At 40.5% G+C, this 20,370-nt stretch overlaps 1 protein-coding gene across 3 annotated transcripts in view; it reads left to right on the top strand.

Moving 5' to 3' along the window:
- Positions 1–20,370, top strand: part of tmod2 (tropomodulin 2) — a 72,135-nt gene that overhangs the window by 44,265 nt on the left and 7,500 nt on the right. For all 3 annotated transcript variants that reach the window (XM_078241365.1, XM_078241363.1, XM_078241364.1), the window contains exons 4-6: positions 16,191–16,313; positions 18,003–18,074; positions 19,384–19,514. In XM_078241365.1, coding sequence (XP_078097491.1) covers positions 16,191–16,313; positions 18,003–18,074; positions 19,384–19,514 — 326 coding nt within the window. The remainder of the gene's footprint in view (positions 1–16,190; positions 16,314–18,002; positions 18,075–19,383; positions 19,515–20,370) is intronic.

Here is a 20,370-nt window from a genome sequence, read left to right as displayed (position 1 = left end):
TTGATCTCAGCGATGGTTATGGTTGAAATTCCATAAAACCAAATGACTAGTTGGGGAGTAGTTAGAGAGAGCCAGAAGGGAAAATTCCTTTCACTACATTCCCTACAAGCTTCCTCATCAGTACTTTGCAATTAAATTGATGGTGTGACTCATTCTTGCCAAATGTTGCAGGGAAAATTGTAATTTTATGCAAACAGTCCTCGTACGTATTTTATAATTTTCAAATATTTGAAGAATTTAGGATCATTTCATTACAGTATAAGAACTTCAGACTAATTGGTCTGTAACATTTTTATAAGCTGAGTGAATTCTTCAAAATGGTTTTAAAACCAAGACACTTGCTTAGCTTCATGAGAATAGTTAGATTCAGAATGTGGTAGATTGAATAGTAAAATTTCGAAAACTGAGAATTAATGAAGGAGGGCATAATATTTTTATAAGAAGCTGCAGGTACGTACTTAACCAACATATTTCAGAAGGGTTATGTTATTGATGACCACTGGTGGAGGCATTAGCTTTCAACAGCTGTGTTGCATGCCCTACCTTTGTGCAGTTGTTTTCAAACTATTTTGCTTACCATTTCAATAACATAAAAAGGACGGCACGATGGCACAGTGGTTAGCACTGTTGCCTCAGTGCCAGGGACCTGGGTTCAATTCCCGGGTTGGGTCACTGTCTGTGCGGAGTCTGCACATTCTCCCTGTGTCTGCGTGGGTTTCCTCTGGGTTGCTCCCACAGTCTGAAAGACGTGCTGGTTAGATGCATTGGCCATGCTAAATTCTCCCTCCGTGTACCCGAACAGGTGCCAGAGTGTGGCAACTAAGGGATTTTCACAGTAACTTCATTGCAGTGTTAATGTAAGCCTACCTGTGACACTAAATAAACTTAAACTTAAAAACCTGAATGTCAATACGAAGACTTTTAGCTGTAAGTCAAATATTTTCTAGACGTATTAGTAAAGAATGTAGTAATCTGCTATTAGTTGGTGATATAAATACTCAGTGTGGGTATGTGATACAATAGTTGGCTGGGGAGAAATTGATAAAAGTAGTTCAACCTGATGGCCAGTGTTGAAGAATGCAAAATGTTGAGCTGTTGGTTGAGAGAACCAGTTTCAATCCCAGCTACGACTGACCCTTGTATTTATGAGGTATTGGAGAAGGAAAATAGATTAAAATAGTCTCACCCTGGTCAGCCGTGGGCCAAGAAAGGATGACCCTTAATGTTCAAATATTTGAGCTGATTGGAGTGACAGTATTGGTGTCTGGTTTATGTCTAGTTTGACCTGTATTTTGATGTGCGTGTGGAAAGGTTTGTGTCCCACAGAATGTAGCTTGCATATTCTGGGCACTAAATATGATCACATTTAAGCAATATTTGACTAATATATAATGGATTTATTTGCCATAACTAATTTCTTGCAGAAGTAAAAGCTGATTTAGCTGAGGTTGCAAATAACCGTACCAGTACAGGAGACCAAATATTTTCAGAAATCATTTATGAAATGTATTTTAAAAATGCCTAGTAATTACTGGCAAATAATATTCAAAAATGTGAAGTGATGAGATGGTTTTGATCTGGATTATAAGTAGTAATTATAAGGCGAAATTGACAAAATTAAGTTGCATTTTATTACTGTGTTGTTGAGATTGGATATTTTGAATTACCTACACAGTGTTAAAGACAAACAATTTGGAGGGTCTTGAGTATGGGATAAGAATTTAAATTGAAGGATATAAGTGTACTTTATTCAACCCTAGTGGACCATGAGTGAAGCACTGCCAGTTCTCTGCAATGTCCAGTCAGTTGTGAGGTATCTTATCAGTTTTTATCTCCTCACCTAAGAAAAGATACACTTGCCATAGAGGAAGTGCAGTGAAGGTTCACCAGAGTGGTTCCTCAGATGGCATGATTGTTGTATGAGGAGAGATTGGGTCAACTAGGCCTGTTTTCAGAAGAATGGCAGGATCTCAAAATGTATAAAATTCTCACGGGGCTGGACAGACTGGATGTGGCAATGATGTTTCTCCTGCCTGCGAGGGGAGGGGGGGTCTCAAACAAGATGGTCTCAGGATACAGGGTAGGCAATTTAAGACTGAGATGAGGAGACATTTCTTCTTTGAGTGGTGAACTTGTGGAATTCTCCATCACGTAAAGCTATGGAGGCCAAGTCACTGAATATGTTTAAGAAAAAAATTGATTTCTCGGCACTAGAGGTGTCGAGGGGTATGGGAAGAGAACAGGAGTATAGTGTTGAGATAGAGGATCAGTTATGATATTGAATGGCAGAGCAGGCTCATTGGGCTGAATGGCCTCCTTGTTTCTGTTTACAGTTGAGGTTCATCATCCTTTCATTTCTCTTAAAACACAATGACTGAATTTAGTTCATTTCTTTGGAGTATGAATAGACCGTTCAGGTCCTTAAGTTTGTTCTGTTATTCAGTTAGATTATGGCTGATCTCTATCCAAATTCCATCTACCCACTGGAATGTAAATTGGATTGTCTGGCCATCTGTTCTCTATTCTTCCTGATTTACAGTAATTAATCCAAATATAAACAATTACGCAGCACGGGAATGAATAGAGATCCTAAAAAAATAATTACTAAGACTTTAATTTGGAGTGTATTGTTTTACTCTAAGGCATGAGAACTAGCTGAGGAAGTTAAAGGAAGATTAGATGGATGTAAAACAAGAGGAAGAAAGAGAATGATGACATTGGACACCAGAAATTTAAAAAGGGGAGGCTTCTTTGAGCAACAGAAGATGAAAGCACAAGACAGTGAGGTGTGGAGAAATGAGCAGGCAACGTAGCCTTGGGCAGATTGCCACTACTATTAACTGGAAAGGACATGTTTTTCCTTTCAGTATTGTTATGTATTATAGTTAGTGTACGTTATTCTGGGGCAATGTCCCTTTAAGAGGTGAGTCACATGCACTGGTGACACCCATCAGCCAGGTTCGCAGGCTTTAGGTTCAGTGTTGTATTGAGCCTTTGGGAGTGCACAGATATTGAATAAACCTCCCTGTGAGTTACAGCAAAACACGAGTTTGTATGTTCTTTGGTTCCAGCTGCAGCCTAGTAAATTGCCCAGTACAGAATAAGTATCAGTACAGCATCTTTTGTGCACTCGTTTTATCTTTGCAAGGCTAATAGCACAGATTTCAACATGCACTTTTCATCCTCTGGTTACAAACTGAACACTTTTATGAAGTATATACTTAAGCAGTTCTTAAATATTTAAGCAATGTTCTGGGGAATTTGAATTGCTACCTGGAAGGATGTAGGAGAGTTTGAATATTAGTTTGTGGTGTTGGATGTGCCAGAACATTACAGTGAGGTGGACAACCATTAGTAATGTAATAGCAGGTGATAACGAGATTTTTGAAGAGTTTTTTGAGGAGGTGAATAAGAGGATAAGGGACCAGCAAGAGTGTAAGGCCATCGAATGTTGAAAGTTCTGCCTGGTGGGTGTATGGTGGGGCACAGGTGGTCAGGGTAGGGAGGGCACAAGATATGAGATAGACTTGAAGGATGCAGGGATAGTTTGAGGGCTCGCTCCATCTTGGAATTTGCAGTTGTGGGCAAGCAGCTGGAATTGTGTTTTTGGCTCAAATGTGACTGTGGTAAACCGTAAAGATTGAGGTTTCACAATTGTAACTGATTATATATAACCAAGTCAGATGTATGGAAGACTTCCTGTGCATCTAGACTACAGTGCCTGCAGGACTGGTTTTCTGATGACATTTTCCACGGGATAATGAAAATTGAGGCTTGAAATGCACAATGGACTGATATTTTAAAATCTTGGAAGCACAATTAGTTTTATAACCATATACGTACACCTAAGAGTAATGTTTTGAGAAGTGATTATTATTCCAGTTTCTTGAACATGGTGTTGTCCGTCACGTCAGGTTGAAAAGTGTGCTTCTAAATTTAGACTCCAAAAATTATAATTTATGCCTGAAGGTACACATGGTGATCGATGTGCTGTGCATTTATAGGTATGCAAGAGACATATATTTACAGATGTATATACAGATTCATGAGAAATAATCTGTTCTGGTGGTTTTGTAACTTGTCTATCAACACTTCAATTTTGGGATATAGTTATGGATTTTCTTACCATAGAATCTCTGCAGTGCAGAAGGAGGCCATTTGGCCCATCAACCCTGTACTGACTCTCCGAAGAGCATCTTTTATTATTCATTCATGGGACATGGGCATTGCTAGCTGGCCAACATTTGTTGCCCTTGAGAAGATAATGGTGAGCTGCTGTCTTGCAACGTGGCAGTCCACGTGCTGTTGGTTGACTCACAATGCTGTTAGGGAGGGAATTCCAGAAGTTTGACCCAGCAACTGCGAAGGAATGATATATTTCCAAGTCAGAATGGTGAGTGGCTTGGAGGGGAACTTGCAGGTGGTGGTGTTCCCGTGTATTAGTTGCCCTTGTCCTCCTGGATGAAATTGGTCGTGGGTTTGGAAGGTGCTGTTTAAGGATCTTTGAATTTCTGCAGTGCATCGTGTAGATGGTACACACTGCTTACCCATGCTCACCCTATCCCTCTAATCCAGCACATCACCATGGCTAATCTACCTAACTGACACATTTTTGGACACTAAGCGGCAATTTAGCATGGTCAACCCGCTTAACCTGCACAAACTGTGGGAGGAAACCAGAGCACCCAAAGGAAACTCGCGCAGACACTGGGAGAATATACAAACTTCACACAGATAGTTACCCAAGGCTGGAATTAAACCGGGGCCCCTGGCGCTGTGAGGCAGCAGTGCTAACCGCTGCGCCACGGTGTCTACTTGTATCAAACTAAGTTATAGATTTTGCAATTAGTACCTTTGAAAATTGTTCACAGACTTTGTATTTTACACCAGTTTTAGGATTGTAGCATGCCATGGCAAGTTGGTCTGAATTACTGTACTTTTATCTATCATAACATATCTGTGTGATTGCTAGTTGGGTTAGATGCTGCAAAAGATAACTGAAGATTGCATGTGCTTGATTCTTTGCACAGTCAGATTTGATTTATCCATACCTCATTACCCCAAATCTCTGGGGATTTGAACAAGCTTGTCAGATCAACAGCGATTTTTCCATTATAATTACTTCTGTTAATACAAATCCCTGTTGCTCTGAATCCAGATGGTATAATTTCTATAGGAGTAATCAAACTCTATTGTCTTTGCTAAGACTGTACCTTTGTCTCCTTGCCAAGTTATCTCTATTATCTGTTTTTTTTATTGTAAATGTCAAGTTTCTTATTGTCTAGTTGTTCAAGAATACGCAACTGTAGTTGTACTATAGTGCACATTGTTGCCAGTAACAAGCTGGTAGTACATTTAAAGTGCATTCCATTCTTACACTTGAAGCATTTAAGGGGCATAGAAATGTTGGAGTTCAAATACTGCAATGACAAATTGTGAAGCTGGAATTTAATTAATTCTGTCTGTTCGTAGGCTGGCATTTGAAAATGACCATAAATACTGCTATTTTGTGATTTTTTTAAAAATGCAACTACTTTACTCGTTCTAGTGGAAAAAAAGCTGCCACTGGTATGTTCTATTTTTGATTTGGATTCTAGTTCCACACTACACAGTTGATATTCATGCCCCCTTTCTGATTTATCAAGCCATTTGATTGAATGCTAACCATCTTTTCGGCGCCGTAGGATAGTTAACGTGGCTATTGCAGTATCTTTTGTTTTAAGTTTGAAGTTTATTGGTCTCAAGTATGTGAGGCAGCAGTGCTAACCACTGTGCCATCATCCATGTTTTGGAGAAAAAAACCCATTTAGAACTGTAGCTTCCTTCTTACTCAACATAAAAATATTTGAAGTAGTCTTGGTGAGAGTATATTTTTGAAAATTGCACTGCTGCCTCACAGGGTCAGGGACTCAGGTTCAATTCCCGACCTCGGGAGTCTGTCTGTGTGGGGTCTGCACATTCTCCCCGTGTCTGTTTGGGTTTCCTCCCATAGTCCGGAAGAGGTGCTAGTTAGGTGCATTGGCCATGCTAAATTCTCCCTCCGTGTACTCGAACAGGCGCCGGAGTATGGCAAGTAGGGGATTTTCACTAACTTCATTGCAGTGTTAATGTCAGCCTACTTTGGAACCTGCTATATCTGCCCATATGTGCTGTATTTTCTATTTAAATTAGGAGGGTTAAAAGGGTCTATTTAACTTTAATTCAGTAACTGCAGGGCTACTGGACAATTTGATAAATTAACAGTATAGTTATTTGAACTGAGTATGGAATTAATGATTTGATTTGATTTTCACTCTGTTGGCTCTTTGTTTTTATAATCTAGAGTTGACTTTCAGTTTTTAAAGTAAGTGGCCACTCACAATATGTTTTGGTAAGCCAGGTTTAACTTCAGTCCAGAAACTGTCACATATTTCTGATTCATTCTTGAATGTAGTTACTGCATCTGGGGACAGCTGTGAAGAGATTGGTCAACAGGAAACAGCAATGCAACCAAGTTATTGTCATTTTCTTCCTGCATCTAAATACCAACTGATGGTAGCAACCTATTGCAGGAAAAGTTCAAGCAAGGAGCACCAAGATGATTAAAATTGGAAGTTAATGAGATTATGTCCAAAGTTGAACATGCCTATGCTCAAGGGACCCAGGTTCGATTCCCAGCTTGGGTTATTGTTTGTGTGGAGTCTGCACGTTCTTCCCATGTCTGTGTGGATTTCCTCTGGGTGCTCCGGTTTCCTCCCACAGTCCGAAAGACGTGCTGGTCAGGTGCGTTGACCATGCTAAATTCTCCCTCAGTGTACCTGAACAGGTGCCAGAGTGTGGCGACTAGGGTTTTTCACAGTAACTTCATTGTGGTGTTAATGTAAGTCTACTTGTGGCACTAATAACTAAACCTAAAGACTTATGATTAAGGATTTGATAGTTTTCCATAATATAGACAAGAACAAAACTAAGCAGAAAATCATAGAATCATAGAAGCAGAAAGAGGCCATTCAGTCCATTTAGACTGCACTGACTCTCTGAAAGAGCATCTTATCCAGACCACCCCCCCCCACCCAAATTCCCATAACCCTACGCATTTAGCATGGCCAATCCACCAAACCACATCTTTTGGACTGTGGGAGGAAAGACCAGAACACTCAGCGGAAACCCACACAGATATGGGGAGAACGTGCAAACTCCACACAGGCAGTCACCCAAGGTCAGAATCAAAGCCAGGTCCCTGGAGCTGTGAGGCAGCAGTGCTAGCCATTGTGCTACCATGTGCATATATGAGTAGATCTTGGAATAAATTCTTAGTGATTGGTATATTCCTATCTTTTCCTTAAAAATGTAATTTAATGTTTCAATCATTTCGAATTTGGCGCATGTGATTAACTAGTCCACGAGGGATCATAAGCATCCCTTTCTTTCAGAGTTAGAGAAGTGTTTTTATAGCTTGAGAGGCATCACTCTACACCAAAGCTGGGGCAAAGCATGGAGGTAGCCCTCTATGAACTACCACAGCCGACACAGGAATGGAACATGTGCCATTGGTATCATTCTGCACCATATTTTGATTGCACGTGTGTGCTTTAAAATAAGCTTGCATGGAACATCTCACATAAAACTCATAACCAATAATAAAAGTTACACAGCTTTATTTTTTTCCAAGTAGAAATCTTCAGGCAACTTTTCTCCGTAAAGGTCCACCAAGCTTTAGAATATGCCATCTATTCAGTGAAGGGAATTAATTTATCCCAACATGAGATGGGTGTGTTCTCAGTTTGTTCATTGTTCGAGAGTAAAAACATCGAAACCAGCTCAACAAATGTTCCATTCTTTGCATGAATGGTTTTTAAGGTCAGTTCTAGTTCACAGTTCTCCAAACCTTGTTGCAGTGACTTCTAAAAATGGTTACGTAGCTACGAGGAAGGATTTTACTTGAAAAAGATACTTAGAATCATTGGCTCCTTCTGCACTGCAAGGGATTCTTTCAGCCCATCGAGTCTGCACTGACCGCAATCCCACCCAGACCCTATTTCATAATTTCCCTGACACTAAGGGGCAATTTAGCATGGCCAATCAACCTAATCCGCACATCTTTGGACTGTGGGAGGAAACCAGAGCACCCATAGGAAACCCACGCAGACACGGGGAGAACATGAAAGCTCCACACAAACAGTGACCCGAGGCCGGAATTGAACTTGTGTCCCTGGTGCTGTGAGGTAGCAGTGCTAACCACTGCGTCATCGTGCTGCCTATACTTAGTTTGCTTATTTACTTTTCTTGTGTGGGAAGACTCCAAAATGCTTGTGTTTTCTTAAAATTATCAATGTTTGGAATAGCAGGCTTTTGATAAAGAAGACTACCTTTTTACATGGGATCTTGGAGCAGGATTAGGCTATTTGGCCCCTCGAGCCTGCTTCACCATTCAAACAATCATGGCTGATCTAGTTGTGGTCTCAGTTCCACTTCACCGTCTACACCCCATAAACCTCGACTCCTTGTCTAATCAAAATCTATCTAACACAGCCTTGAATAAAGTTAAAATCCCAGCCTCCACTACCTTCTGCAGAAGAAAATTCCACACTCTAATGACCCTCAGAGGAAAGATCTCTCCTTGTCTTGCATTTCTTCCCACTTTTGACTCGTATTCTTAAACTATGTCCCACAAGAAGAAACATCCTCGGGCATATCCACCCTTATCCAGTCCCCTCAAGTTCTTATGTTTCAAGAGTACCTCTCATTCTTCTAAACCCCCATGGATTCAAGCCTAATCCCTTCAACGTTTCTTTATAAAATAAGTCCTTCACCCCAGGAATGAGTTGAGTGAATATTTTCTGCTTTGCTCCTAAAGCAATGTTATATTTTTTGTCAAATAAGGAAACTAAAACTGCACATTTGAAGGAATGGAAATGCTGTGAATTCATAGTATGTCCTTTCACCTCTGGGCCTAGATTTAAACTCTTCCCCCCCACCCAGTCTTGTTTAATAGTGAATCATCAGTGTCCTTTTGGCAAGTGGGATAATGATGGAATATTTGAACTGAAAGGGCAATAACAGCTTACTAGGATTAGCTTGTTGGATAATCTTAGACCTTCATTAAACTGGTGATTATGTGGAAAATAGGGATATATTTACTCATTGCGTGTTCTTAAACCCATCCTTGAATATTCTGGGTCACTTCCAGTTTGAAAAGAACTAAATTTCAGTGAGTGTGTGAGAAAACGGAAGGTTGGTATTTGTTGTATGACGTTATATCCATGGATCCTTTTTAAAGCTCAGTTGCTTTAAATTTCCCATTGCTATGGGCAAATTCATTCCATACACCTTGGGTGGGATTTTCCGGCCGCGCTTGCCCCAAGACCGGAAAATCCTGCCCCAAGGTCAATGGACCTTTGCACGGTCCTGTCCCGCCCGCTCCGATTCCTGTGACGAGTGGGAAGGGAAAGTCCACCCATTGTTTTTTTAAAAATATATCATGCATTTGTGTTGAGGGGCACCTGTGAATATGTTGGTTTATTTTCTATTTGATTGGAGATCGCTTCCATAATAGGCACAATAAAAATGTAAGGTGTTGAAACTAATCAACTAATTTCCAGTCATTAATGTAATTAGAACGAGTAGGCCTCTGGTCATTGATTTCCCCAAGGATCTACTCAGCACTTGCCCTTTCCAACTTAATTACTTTAATGAAAACTTGCAGCATCTTATGCAGTGACTAACATTGGCTAGGTTTTAGGAATGTAGGAATTAGAGCAGGAGTAGGCCATTTGGCCCTTTGAACCTCCTCCTCAATTTGATATGATCATAGCTAATCTGGTTGTGGTCTCAATTCCACTTTCCTGTCTGCCCGCCCCATAACCCCCAACTCTCTTGCCTTGAATAAAATAAATGACCCAGCCTCTACTTTCTGCAGAAGAGAGTTCCACAGACTGACAACCCTCTGGGTGAAGAAAATTCCTCTCATCTCCATCGTTTAAGGGAGATCTCTTAATCTCAAACTGTATCCCCATTCCATTTACCTTCTTAATCATTTGCTGCACATGCAAACTATTTGTAATTCATGAACCAGAACACCCTAAATTCCTTTGTATCTCTGAGTTCTACAAGAGAAAACATCCTCCTGGTATCCACCCTATCAATCCCCTCAGGATCTGGTATATTTCAGTCAGGTCATCTAAGCTGCATCGGGTATAGGCCCAACCTGGACAACCTTTCTTCATAAAATGAACTGCTAAAATAATTTATCCTTTTTCAAATAGAGTTCTGCAATCTCTCTCCATTTAAATAGTATACTATTTTTCTGTTGTTCCTGCTAAAGTAAATAAGTTCACATTTTCCCAAATAATACCCCATCTGCCAGATTTTTTCCCACTCGCTTAGCCTAGCTATATCCCTTTGTAGACACTTTAACTCCTCTTTGACAACTTACTTCCCTACCGATCTTGGTGTATTTCGCAAAGTCAGCAGCTAAACATACATTTGGTCCAAGTTAAATAGCTGATGCACTAGCACTGATCCCTGCCGCATTCCACTAATTATAGTTTGCCAACCTGAAAATCATAGAAGCCCTACAGTGCAGAAGAGGCCATGTGGCCCATTAAGTCTGCACCAACTTTCTGACAGTATCTTACCCAGGCTGTCTCTTCTCTGCATGTTCTCCTTTATGCTTCCTGAAGTTGATGACAATCTCCTTCGTTTTGTTGACATTGAGGGAGATTATTGCTGCACCAATTGTGGATTGTAGCAATTTCCCAATGACAGATGTTAGACTAGCAGTCCTATAGCTTCCTCCTTTCTATCTCCCTCTTTTTCATGAATAAAGGTGTGGTACATTTGCGATTATCCAAACTGTTCACACTCTTCCAGAATCTTGGGAGATGTTACAACCAATGCCTCTTCTATCTCTGCACCTACTTATTTTAAGACACTCGGATGCAAACCTTCTGGTCCTGTGGACTTGTTAGTTGAGACCTAATATTTTCCTGGCCCCTATTTCCAAGTGACGGTGATTGTTTTAAGTTTTCCCTCCCTTTCACCTCAATTTTCTGGATGGGAAGTTTCTTTTTAAGTCATCTACAGTGTAAACAGACACACAAATTTTGTTCAGTGCCTCCACTATATCTGCCTTTTCCACTATATCTGCCTTTTCCACTAATCAATTCTACAGGCATATGAATTAAGAGTAGGCCATTCAGTTCCTTGAGCCTACACTGCCATTTGATTAGCTCATGGCTAATCGGATTGTGGCCTCAACTCCATGTTCTTTACCCCTGGTAGTCTTTGACTCCCTTACAAATCAAGAATCTATCCACCTCTATCTTAAAAATATTCCATGACTCTGCTTTCACTACTGCCTGGGAAGAGGTGGTTCCAAAGACATCTGCTCTCTCAGACTTCTCGGGCGATTCTCCCAAAAATTTCTAAGTGCTGAATTGGCAGGATAAATGGTGTAAATCACAACTTTTTTTCAGCGAGAGTTCAGACTCAAATCTCCCACACTCTGCACTGCAGAGTCACAATCGTGAATATCATTAAAAGCTCGGGGGCAGGGCCTATTCACGCCAGAGTCTGACAGTTCCAGGCCTCTGCACGTGCGCAGTGGCCCCGATCTGTTAGCCTGCACTTTGCTGGCCAGCTTGATTGCTGGCCAGCCCTGGACCCCCCACAGCGCTGTCACCCCCGCCCCACAACCCGATCGCGGCCCCGAGAAGCATTCCTGGGCCAGCCCCAACCCCCTCCCGTCCTGGAGCACTGCAATTTCCAGCCCTCCCACGCCACCCCCCCACTCCCCCCACCAGTCTGCCCCGATCGCTGGCCTTCCTCCAACCCTGACCAATCCCCAGGGAGTGGCAGTGGGCCCTGCCCCTTGGCACTGCCTGATGCCTGCAGTGCCTAAGTGCCCCTTGGACAGTGCTGGGGGCATAGGCTGACACTGCCAGGGTACCCATGCCCGGGGGCACCATCCCCCCCCTGCCGCCCAACGCACCCCCCCGGTTACCCTCCACTCTAGCAGGGTCTCCCGCTAGTTCCCCGAAAGTGGGGACCTACTCTAAACCCCGCCAGAGTGAAATATCATCAGGCCCAGAGAATTCAGTCGTGGGCCTGATAATTAAATTACATTGCAGATAGATTAAAATCACTAACCTGGTCTTCCCACCAGTTTCCAGCGTGGTCCCACTCGCGTCTGCTCTCCGGCGGTGGGAGACGCGCATGCGTCGAGAACGCATGCGTGAATCAGCGCATGTGCATGTCTCCCAACCCGAAGACACGCCAAAAAATTAGTGGGCCGGAATGGGAAAATCGTCCCCCTCATCTCTGTCTTAAATGGGAGACCTCTTATTTTTCTGTGTTTCCTAATTACAGTCCCTTCCCTCAAGGGGAAACATCCTTTCAGAATCCACCCTGTCACATCTCCTCAGGTTCTTATGTTTCAATAAGATCACCCCTCATTCCTCTGAATGCCGATGGATACAGGCCCATTACTCATTTCCTGTTTAAATACTTGTAGGAGCTTGCTATCTCTTTGTATATTACTAGCCTACCTTCTCTTGTACTCTCTTTATTTTTTTAACTCATTCTTTACTGCCTCTTAAAATCTGACCAATCTTCCAACTGCACTATTCTTTGCAGGTTTGTACAGTGCTTCTTTTATCCTTAACTAACTTATTTCTCCATGGATGATGCATCCTTCTAAGTGAGAACCCTCTGCTGAGAGTTATTAAATATCTCCTTAAAAATCTGCCATTGCATCTCGACTGTCCTACTTTTGTAAACTAGTTTCCCAGTTCACTTTAGCTAGCTCTGCCTTCATACCCTTATTATTACCTTTATTTAGATTGAAAACAATCGTCTTGGAGCTACATTTCTCCCCTTCAAACTGAACTTGAAATTCTATCGTTCTATGATTGCTGTCACCATGAGATTATTGATTAATCCTGTCGCATTGCACATTATTAAGTCTGGAATAGTCTGCTCCCTGGTTGGCTCTAAAATGTACTGCTTTAAGACATTGTCCCAAATGCACTCCATGAACTAATTTTTCAGGCTACTTTTGCCAATCTCCATTGCTTCCAGTGTAAGTAGCAGCCTTTCAAATAGAACTTTGTCAGATGTTGTTTGGAACTCAAAACCTGGAATATCACTTCCTCAAAAATGTCAAGCCATTTGGTCACTTCCTAATGTCATTCTTTGATTATGGTTTTGCGATGTGATTGGGGTGTTTTATGACATTAACGGTGTTATATAATTCTAAGTGGTCATTGTTATATAGGGCTGAACCATTAACCATTCTTGCCAATGTTTTTCTGAAGATGCCAAACATGGCTTCTTTCCCTCAGGAAGATAGCTGTGTGTTACTGGATACATTGCATATTGATGATGTTCAAAATTGTGCTTTGGTTGAAGTCTGATTTTCCTGCTACCTTAGAACACCCTGCCACGATAATCGTTTCCACAACAGCCATCCTATTCCATGTGCTTCTAGAGATCATGTGTATTGACATCCATTGTAGACTTTTCTGCTCTATTGGCTCTCCTTTTATGTGCCCATTACTTGCACTTGGGTCGTGAGTTACTGTGAGCTTATCTGTCATTGACTACTTTCTGCTTGTTGATCATTCTGGTTTTGGTATCCAGATTGTTTTTCCAATTCCTTTTGTGCTTTTCTCATCCACCATCTTACTTAAATGGCTGCTATTTTTTGGATATTCATTGGTTTTTTTAAGTATAGATTGTCTCTCGTGTCAGTCTTTATTGTCCGAAAAATACTACTCTATACTTAAGGGGTAGAATTATTTTCACACCGATTTACCAGATAATCATTTTTCATAATTTTCTGGAACTCCTTTACTAAAAACAGGAATTAGACTATAGAACCCTTCTGTGTATCAATGTCTAAAGTTGAGTTTTTAAGGCTCTTGAATGATTCCTGATTCTTGATGTCATCTATCCCTGAGCAGATACCATTACTGGATCTCTTTTTCACCTTCATTTGCTCTTGAAACTGGTGTGAACTGTGTAGTTCCAGTTAACCACTCACCATCATATCATGATGTACCATCTACCTTCCTAAATGGATGTTCTATAGCTACATAATTGTAATATATATATTATAAACCATGATTTCATAATATGCAACCTCTTAATGTGTGAAGGAATTGAGCAGTACATAGGATTTCCCTGATGTTGAGTATGTTAAAATTGAATATTCAGGGATGGAAATCTGTATTTAATAAACAGGATATTCATCACCTTCAGGTTTTTTAATACAATATAGTTGGTATAGACCATTGATTTACCGACACCAAGATTTTTGGCTTTAAATTGTCCAGGAACCACAATTAATTGTTTCAGTGCCATTTACTCCAGCATCCACAGTATATTCCTTTTGCCATTTAGTTTGCCATTTTCCTCTGCTGTTGTTTTTTCCAAAAAAAAACTATCTTTCAGTTTCTTCTGTACTGTGGAACTTCTGCCTGGTATCTTTATTAAGACAGCTGTGGTCTTTCATAAACATCCTGATCTTTATGACCTTTTCCTTTTTTAATCCAGCTAATATCTATATTGTCAGGTCATTCTAAAATACTTCATTGCTAGTGAAGTACTTTTGCAGTGCAGTCATTGCTACATCATAGGAAATGTTGAATAATTGGCTTTTCTGCTGAATTTAGTGTTTTCCAGTTTCTCATCTACAAATAAGTGCATTTTATTTGATTTTCTTGATGTACAAGTTTATAATCTAAAATAAAAGAATACAAAACTCTGTATTTCTTCTCTCCTGCATTAGTATGGTCAGTTTGTTGAAGTATGCTGAATTAAGTTTTGTTAGTTCAACCACTCCTGTGCTGGCTGACCTGTACTGGCTCTCAGTCCCACAATATCTCTCTTTTAACATTTTCATTCCTGTTTTCAATCCCTCCATGGCCTCAACCGTCTCCATTTCTGTAACCGCCTCTGGAACCTTAAAACCCTCATCTCTGATGCCCTCCATTTTCATGCTTCAACTGTACCAAGCCCTGATTCTACCTCGCTTGGTACCACAAGCAGTTCTAGGCACTAGACATTATATCGGCTTTGGAAAGAATGATACCAGAATAACTCCAGGGGTTAACTTAGGAGGAGTGATTTTGTGAACTATGGTTACAGTCCCTGAAATTTGAAAGTTGAGGTGTGATTTGATCAAAATTTCCAAGATATTATGGTGAACAGCTAGAGCAAAACTGTTTCTGTTGATTGCGAATCTGCAACCAGGGAACAGAGTCTGAAAATTAGCCAGACCTTTCAAGAGTTAAATTGGTGAGACTGCTAAGCACAGTTTGGAACTATTATGCAAACTGCAGTTGATGCTTGATCAATTGCTCATTTTAAATTGGAGATTGATAGATTTTTTGCTAGCCAAATGTATTAAGGGCTCTGCAGGCATGTGGAATATAGGTAGGGCAGCAGTGATCTCATTAATGGTGGATCAGGCTTGAGGAGCGCCTACTCCTTATATTCCTAATTGCTCCACTGTCGACAGTCATGTCTTCAACAAACTAGGCCAGAAGATCTAGAATTCACTTCCTATACCTTTGAGATGCTTCTTGAAACATAATTATTTGACCAAAGCTTTACTCATTTGTTCTAATGGTTCCTTATGTAGTTGTGTTAAATTTTTATTTTGTGTTCATATGGGAATGCCTTGGGACATTTTACTTCAACCGTGCTATTTAATACTGGCTGGTCTTGTTACTGATTTCCCAGAACCTGTTGCATATGTTTGTTCTTTTTAATGGCTACCACTGAACACCAAATAATCTGGACTGCAAAATGCCTCCATTTAACAACCTGGCTCTGACCTAGTAAACTAGCTGAAACTAGTAGATATATTGAGTCACAAGTTGTGCTATGATCCAGACATCAAGTTTCTGTTTCAGAGCCAAGTGCTCTATTGGCTCAATCCCAGCTCTTGTTAACAAAATGTAATAGTAAAATATTAACATGAATAATATCTACTAATTATGCTTATATAAAAACAACTCCATAGTTGCCTTCCATTTGGTTATATTTGGAGGCAAGGGTGGAATCTCTGATCGACTTGAGAACTTTCTTCACTCGTAGCTAGTTAGTTTTCGGTTAAACCTTTGTAACAAACATCGACTAGAAGCTGGTCTGAGAAAATAGATTGGAAAAACCTTGGAATGTAATTTAGAAATGATCTGTTACAGGAAAGTTATGGATACCCAAGCAGAAACCTGTGGAGCAGCGTGTGGAAGAGAAAGTGACCCTGGATCCAGAACTGGAAGAAGCCTTGACGAGTGCAACAGATACAGAACTCTGCGACCTTGCAGGTAAACTACTGTGACCACAACATTTACCTGATATATGAACCTGTTCTCTGAAAACAAAAGGAATATGTTCAACCAAAAAAGAAAACGCTGGAAAATCTCAGCAGGTCTGGCAGCATCTGTAAGGAAAGGAAAGAGCTGGCGTTTTGAGTCCAGATGACCTTTGTTAAAGCTGACTCGAAATGCCAGCTCTTCTCTCTCCTGACAGATGCTGCCAGACCGACCTCCTGAGATTTTCCAGCATTTTCTCTTTCGGTTTCATATTCCAGCACCCGCAGTAATTTGCTTTTATCCAGGAATATGTTCAAGCTTTGCACCTTTTGTGAATTGCCCAACAGCTTAGGGAGTCTATAGTTCCCTAATGCTGGGAAGATGGGGAGGGAATTGTGCAGAACCTTTCAAGTTGGTGGATTTTGTTTGCATGTTATAATTGTAGGTTTAACTTTAATTGAATAATAACTGAAAATGTGGCAAGGAATCTACTACTAGTTTGGACAAAATTCAGAGGATAGTTGATCTTAGAGGGGCAGACACTCCAAGAATTGCACCTATTGATTTAATTGCTGGGAGCTTTGTCCACGTTTTATGGATTAGTGACAACTTCTGCCTGTGGTGTAACTCTCCTATTTGGGCATGTTTTGATTTGCAATATATTCATCTGCTGTGTATTTATATTCATTAATTCACTGCTTCCGCAAAGTTGTCCTTGAACATTCACAGAGCTGTTTGCCGAGCAGTGTTGCCGAGTTGCGTTGAGCATGCTACTTAAAGCAGAAACAGTCTTTGCACAATATTCACGTAGTTTTGCAGCTGATCTCCATCAAAGAAGAAGAAATACATTGAGTGTTCGGACCAACGCCCCATACCACAGAATTATAGGATGTAGCTTTGATCCCCTCAATTTTATTTGTTCTTTTTGGCCATTCTGCTGTTGGTGGATTTCTCCAGTGGGGCAGGGTTGGGGAGAAAGAGGAGGATAGAGAGAAATACACTAGTCGGCAGTTCCACCAGGATGCCTAGCTGCACCGATACCATTACTAGTGGCCTGGGAGGAGTGTGCCTGCTCTCCCTTTGAAATGGGAGTTGTGTTGTTCAAATGGAAACCAGAAAACCAAATAAATTGAGGAAATGGGATAATATACCCGCAAACAAAAGCTGTGCAATAATTATAGCTGCCTTTTTTCAGGCACGGTTGGTATATTAGTGTATATACTTCAAGTAGTTTGCTTAAAGTCTTTATCTGATATCTTCCCCCAACACAGCCGACTTGAAACTTGATTCCAAAACGACGTTCCGTGGTAATATTTCATCATGTTTGTTTATAGCACTTCAGAGACTTAGTGCTAGTAACAAGTTGCTTGCAAATACTGAATTCCAGCAGTTTCTTATCCAGAAAACTCCTGCTAATTTCAGCGGCTGTGCTTCGTTTTAGTGACATACTTTAGAAAAATCTGTGTTTGTTGCAAATACATCAAACCTTTGTTTATCTAATCTCAATTAATGTGGGATATTTGTCTTCTCATTTAAGGGGGAATCACTGGCAGTGACTGAATTAAATAATTAAAGCTTCAAAATGTCCCTTTTATCCATTTATTTATCTTGCAGCTTGGATAAGAACTAAACCGAACTGATGTATTTGACTGCAAGGTTAGCAAATCTGTTAAGATTTACTTTATTTCTTCCTAATTTCAGCCATTCTAGGGATGCACACTTTGGTGAGCAATACGCATTTCTTGGATTCTGGTGGAAGCAAAGGCTTGAACAGTAAGTTGGAAAATAAGTTATTATCCTTAATTGTTTCACTTGATTAATGACCCACTTTGCTACTGCGTTTGCATTAGAAATACGACAATCCTTTGGTGAGTGACAACAGTTTGTTTTTCATTTTCTATTCAAGAAAATGATTCAAGTGATGGCACCTGTGCACTATAGAGGAAAGATGATTTGTATCAAGCCCGTGTATATTTGGATGACATTCTGCATTCGCTGCAGAACTTTCCACTACTAATAACAGTCCTGTAACTATAACTTCTCCCAGGTGATACACAACTCAAAATGCTCTCTGCAGGTGCAGCCTGTGTTTGAATGATGTACGCTGTACTAGCTATCTTGGACACTATGGTTGGAATTTTACCGGCATGGGATGGGTGAGGCTCGGAGAACGGCATTCTCCATTGGCCTCGGGCAGGATTGTATGAATCTCGGGCAGATGTGCCGGTAAAATTCGCCCTATATTGAAAGTTTCACCGGTCCTTCGTTTAAGTTTTATTGAAAACTTAAATTAAGTTTTGCTGAGTAGCTCTGTTGTCTTCCCCTCTCCATTCTTTAACTCTTCTCCAACAACCTCCCCCAGATAAGAAATTGAACCAAGATAGTACTGTTTTAGCAGTGTGCTTGTATATTGCACTTGGAATAAGTTGGTCCTTTACCATTTTTATTATGTATAGATTTGTTAACTTTTATTTTCAAGCCACACACCCCTGTTGACTTGGTGTTAAACATTCATATAGATTTCTTCAGTAAACCAAGACCAGTTGAAAGCAGTACATGGTAAACCACACATAGATATCACACTGATCACTGACTTCTGAATACCAACTACTGTTTCAGCTCAAAGGTTGGTCACAACTAGTTGATGATGCAATCAGTGTTAATATATTAATTATCAATTTTAATTAGTCCTTGTGGGAGGGAGATGTCATTGGCAAGGCCAGCATTTGTTGCCCATCCCAATTGTTCATGAATTGAGTGGCCATTTCAGAGGCCAGTTAAGAGGCAACCTAGAGTCACATGTAGGCCAGACGAGGTAAGGACGGCAGATTTCCTTCCCTAAAAGACTTTATTTTAATGAACTGAATTTAAATTTCACCAGCTGCCAAGGTGGGATTTGAATCCATGGCCCTCTGGATTACTGTTCCAGTGACATAACTACTATGCCATCGTCTCCCCTCATTGCTACTACTGGAGAAAGTTTATTGCTACCTATATTTACAAGCCACTTGACGGTTTTTGAATGTTCAGGTTCATTTGTCCGTGAAAGATATTGCTAATTATTGCAAATGGTGATTTCCAGATGTTGTCAAAGGTGAGAAGGTCAAACCAGTTTTTGATGAACCTCCCAACCCAACAAACGTAGAGGAAAGTTTACAGCGAATAAAAGCCAATGATCCCGGACTTGTAGAAGTTAATCTTAACAACATAAAGGTAAGATGGTTGTATTTGAATACTGGTGTTTTACTTGGATGCTATTTTGTTGCACTTTCAAGAAACTAAATTCCTTCTGTAACTAGCAACAGGATTAGCACAGTGTACAAAGAATTTGTATGATTGATTAGCATTTTGTGATCTTAATATATTTGCGTAAATTTAAAAGAATCTCTGTTTAGTGTGACTTTGTTTAGTGTGACAAAGTTCTTGGCATCACCATCTGAATGGAGTACTTCTGGAGAGCAAGTGCAAGATTCAGTTGTGATCTGTGATATTAAAAATTCCTCATCATTACAGTAATGCTATGTGCATACCAATCAGTAGATTTATTGTAATGAACTGCTGCTAAAATGAGTTCTTAGGTTTAAAGTTTATTTATTAGTGTCACAAATAGGCTTACATTAACACTGCAATGAAGTTACTGTGAAAATCCCCTAGTCGCCACACTCACGGTGCCTGTTCAGGTACATTGAGGGAGAATTTAGCATGGCCTCTTTTGGAGTGTGGGAGGAAACCAGAGCACCTGGAGCACACAGACACAGGGAGATTGCAGACTCTGCACAGACAGTGACCCAAGTTGCGAATCAAACTCGGGTCCCTGGCATGGAAGACAGTAGTCACTGTACCACCATGCCACCAAGTTCTTTGTTTAACAACTGCCTTGTCTCTTTATTCCTTTTTTGGTCCTGTTGCACTTTTAGTTGTGTTCATTGTTTTAATTTATAGTTTTAATACTTAGCTCCTTTAGTATTTTGTCCACTTGTCACCATTGGCCTTACCTGTATTACGTAAATAGGAAAACTTGCTTCAAAGGCTATTTTTTGAGAAACTGAGTCGCTGTAAAAGAGATTCA

The sequence above is a fragment of the Mustelus asterias genome, chromosome 24 (genome assembly GCF_964213995.1).
Source record: "Mustelus asterias chromosome 24, sMusAst1.hap1.1, whole genome shotgun sequence".
NCBI classification, from domain to species: domain Eukaryota; kingdom Metazoa; phylum Chordata; class Chondrichthyes; order Carcharhiniformes; family Triakidae; genus Mustelus; species Mustelus asterias.
The sequence above is the reverse complement of the archived record's forward strand: the minus strand, read 5'-3'. Positions and strand labels throughout refer to the sequence as shown.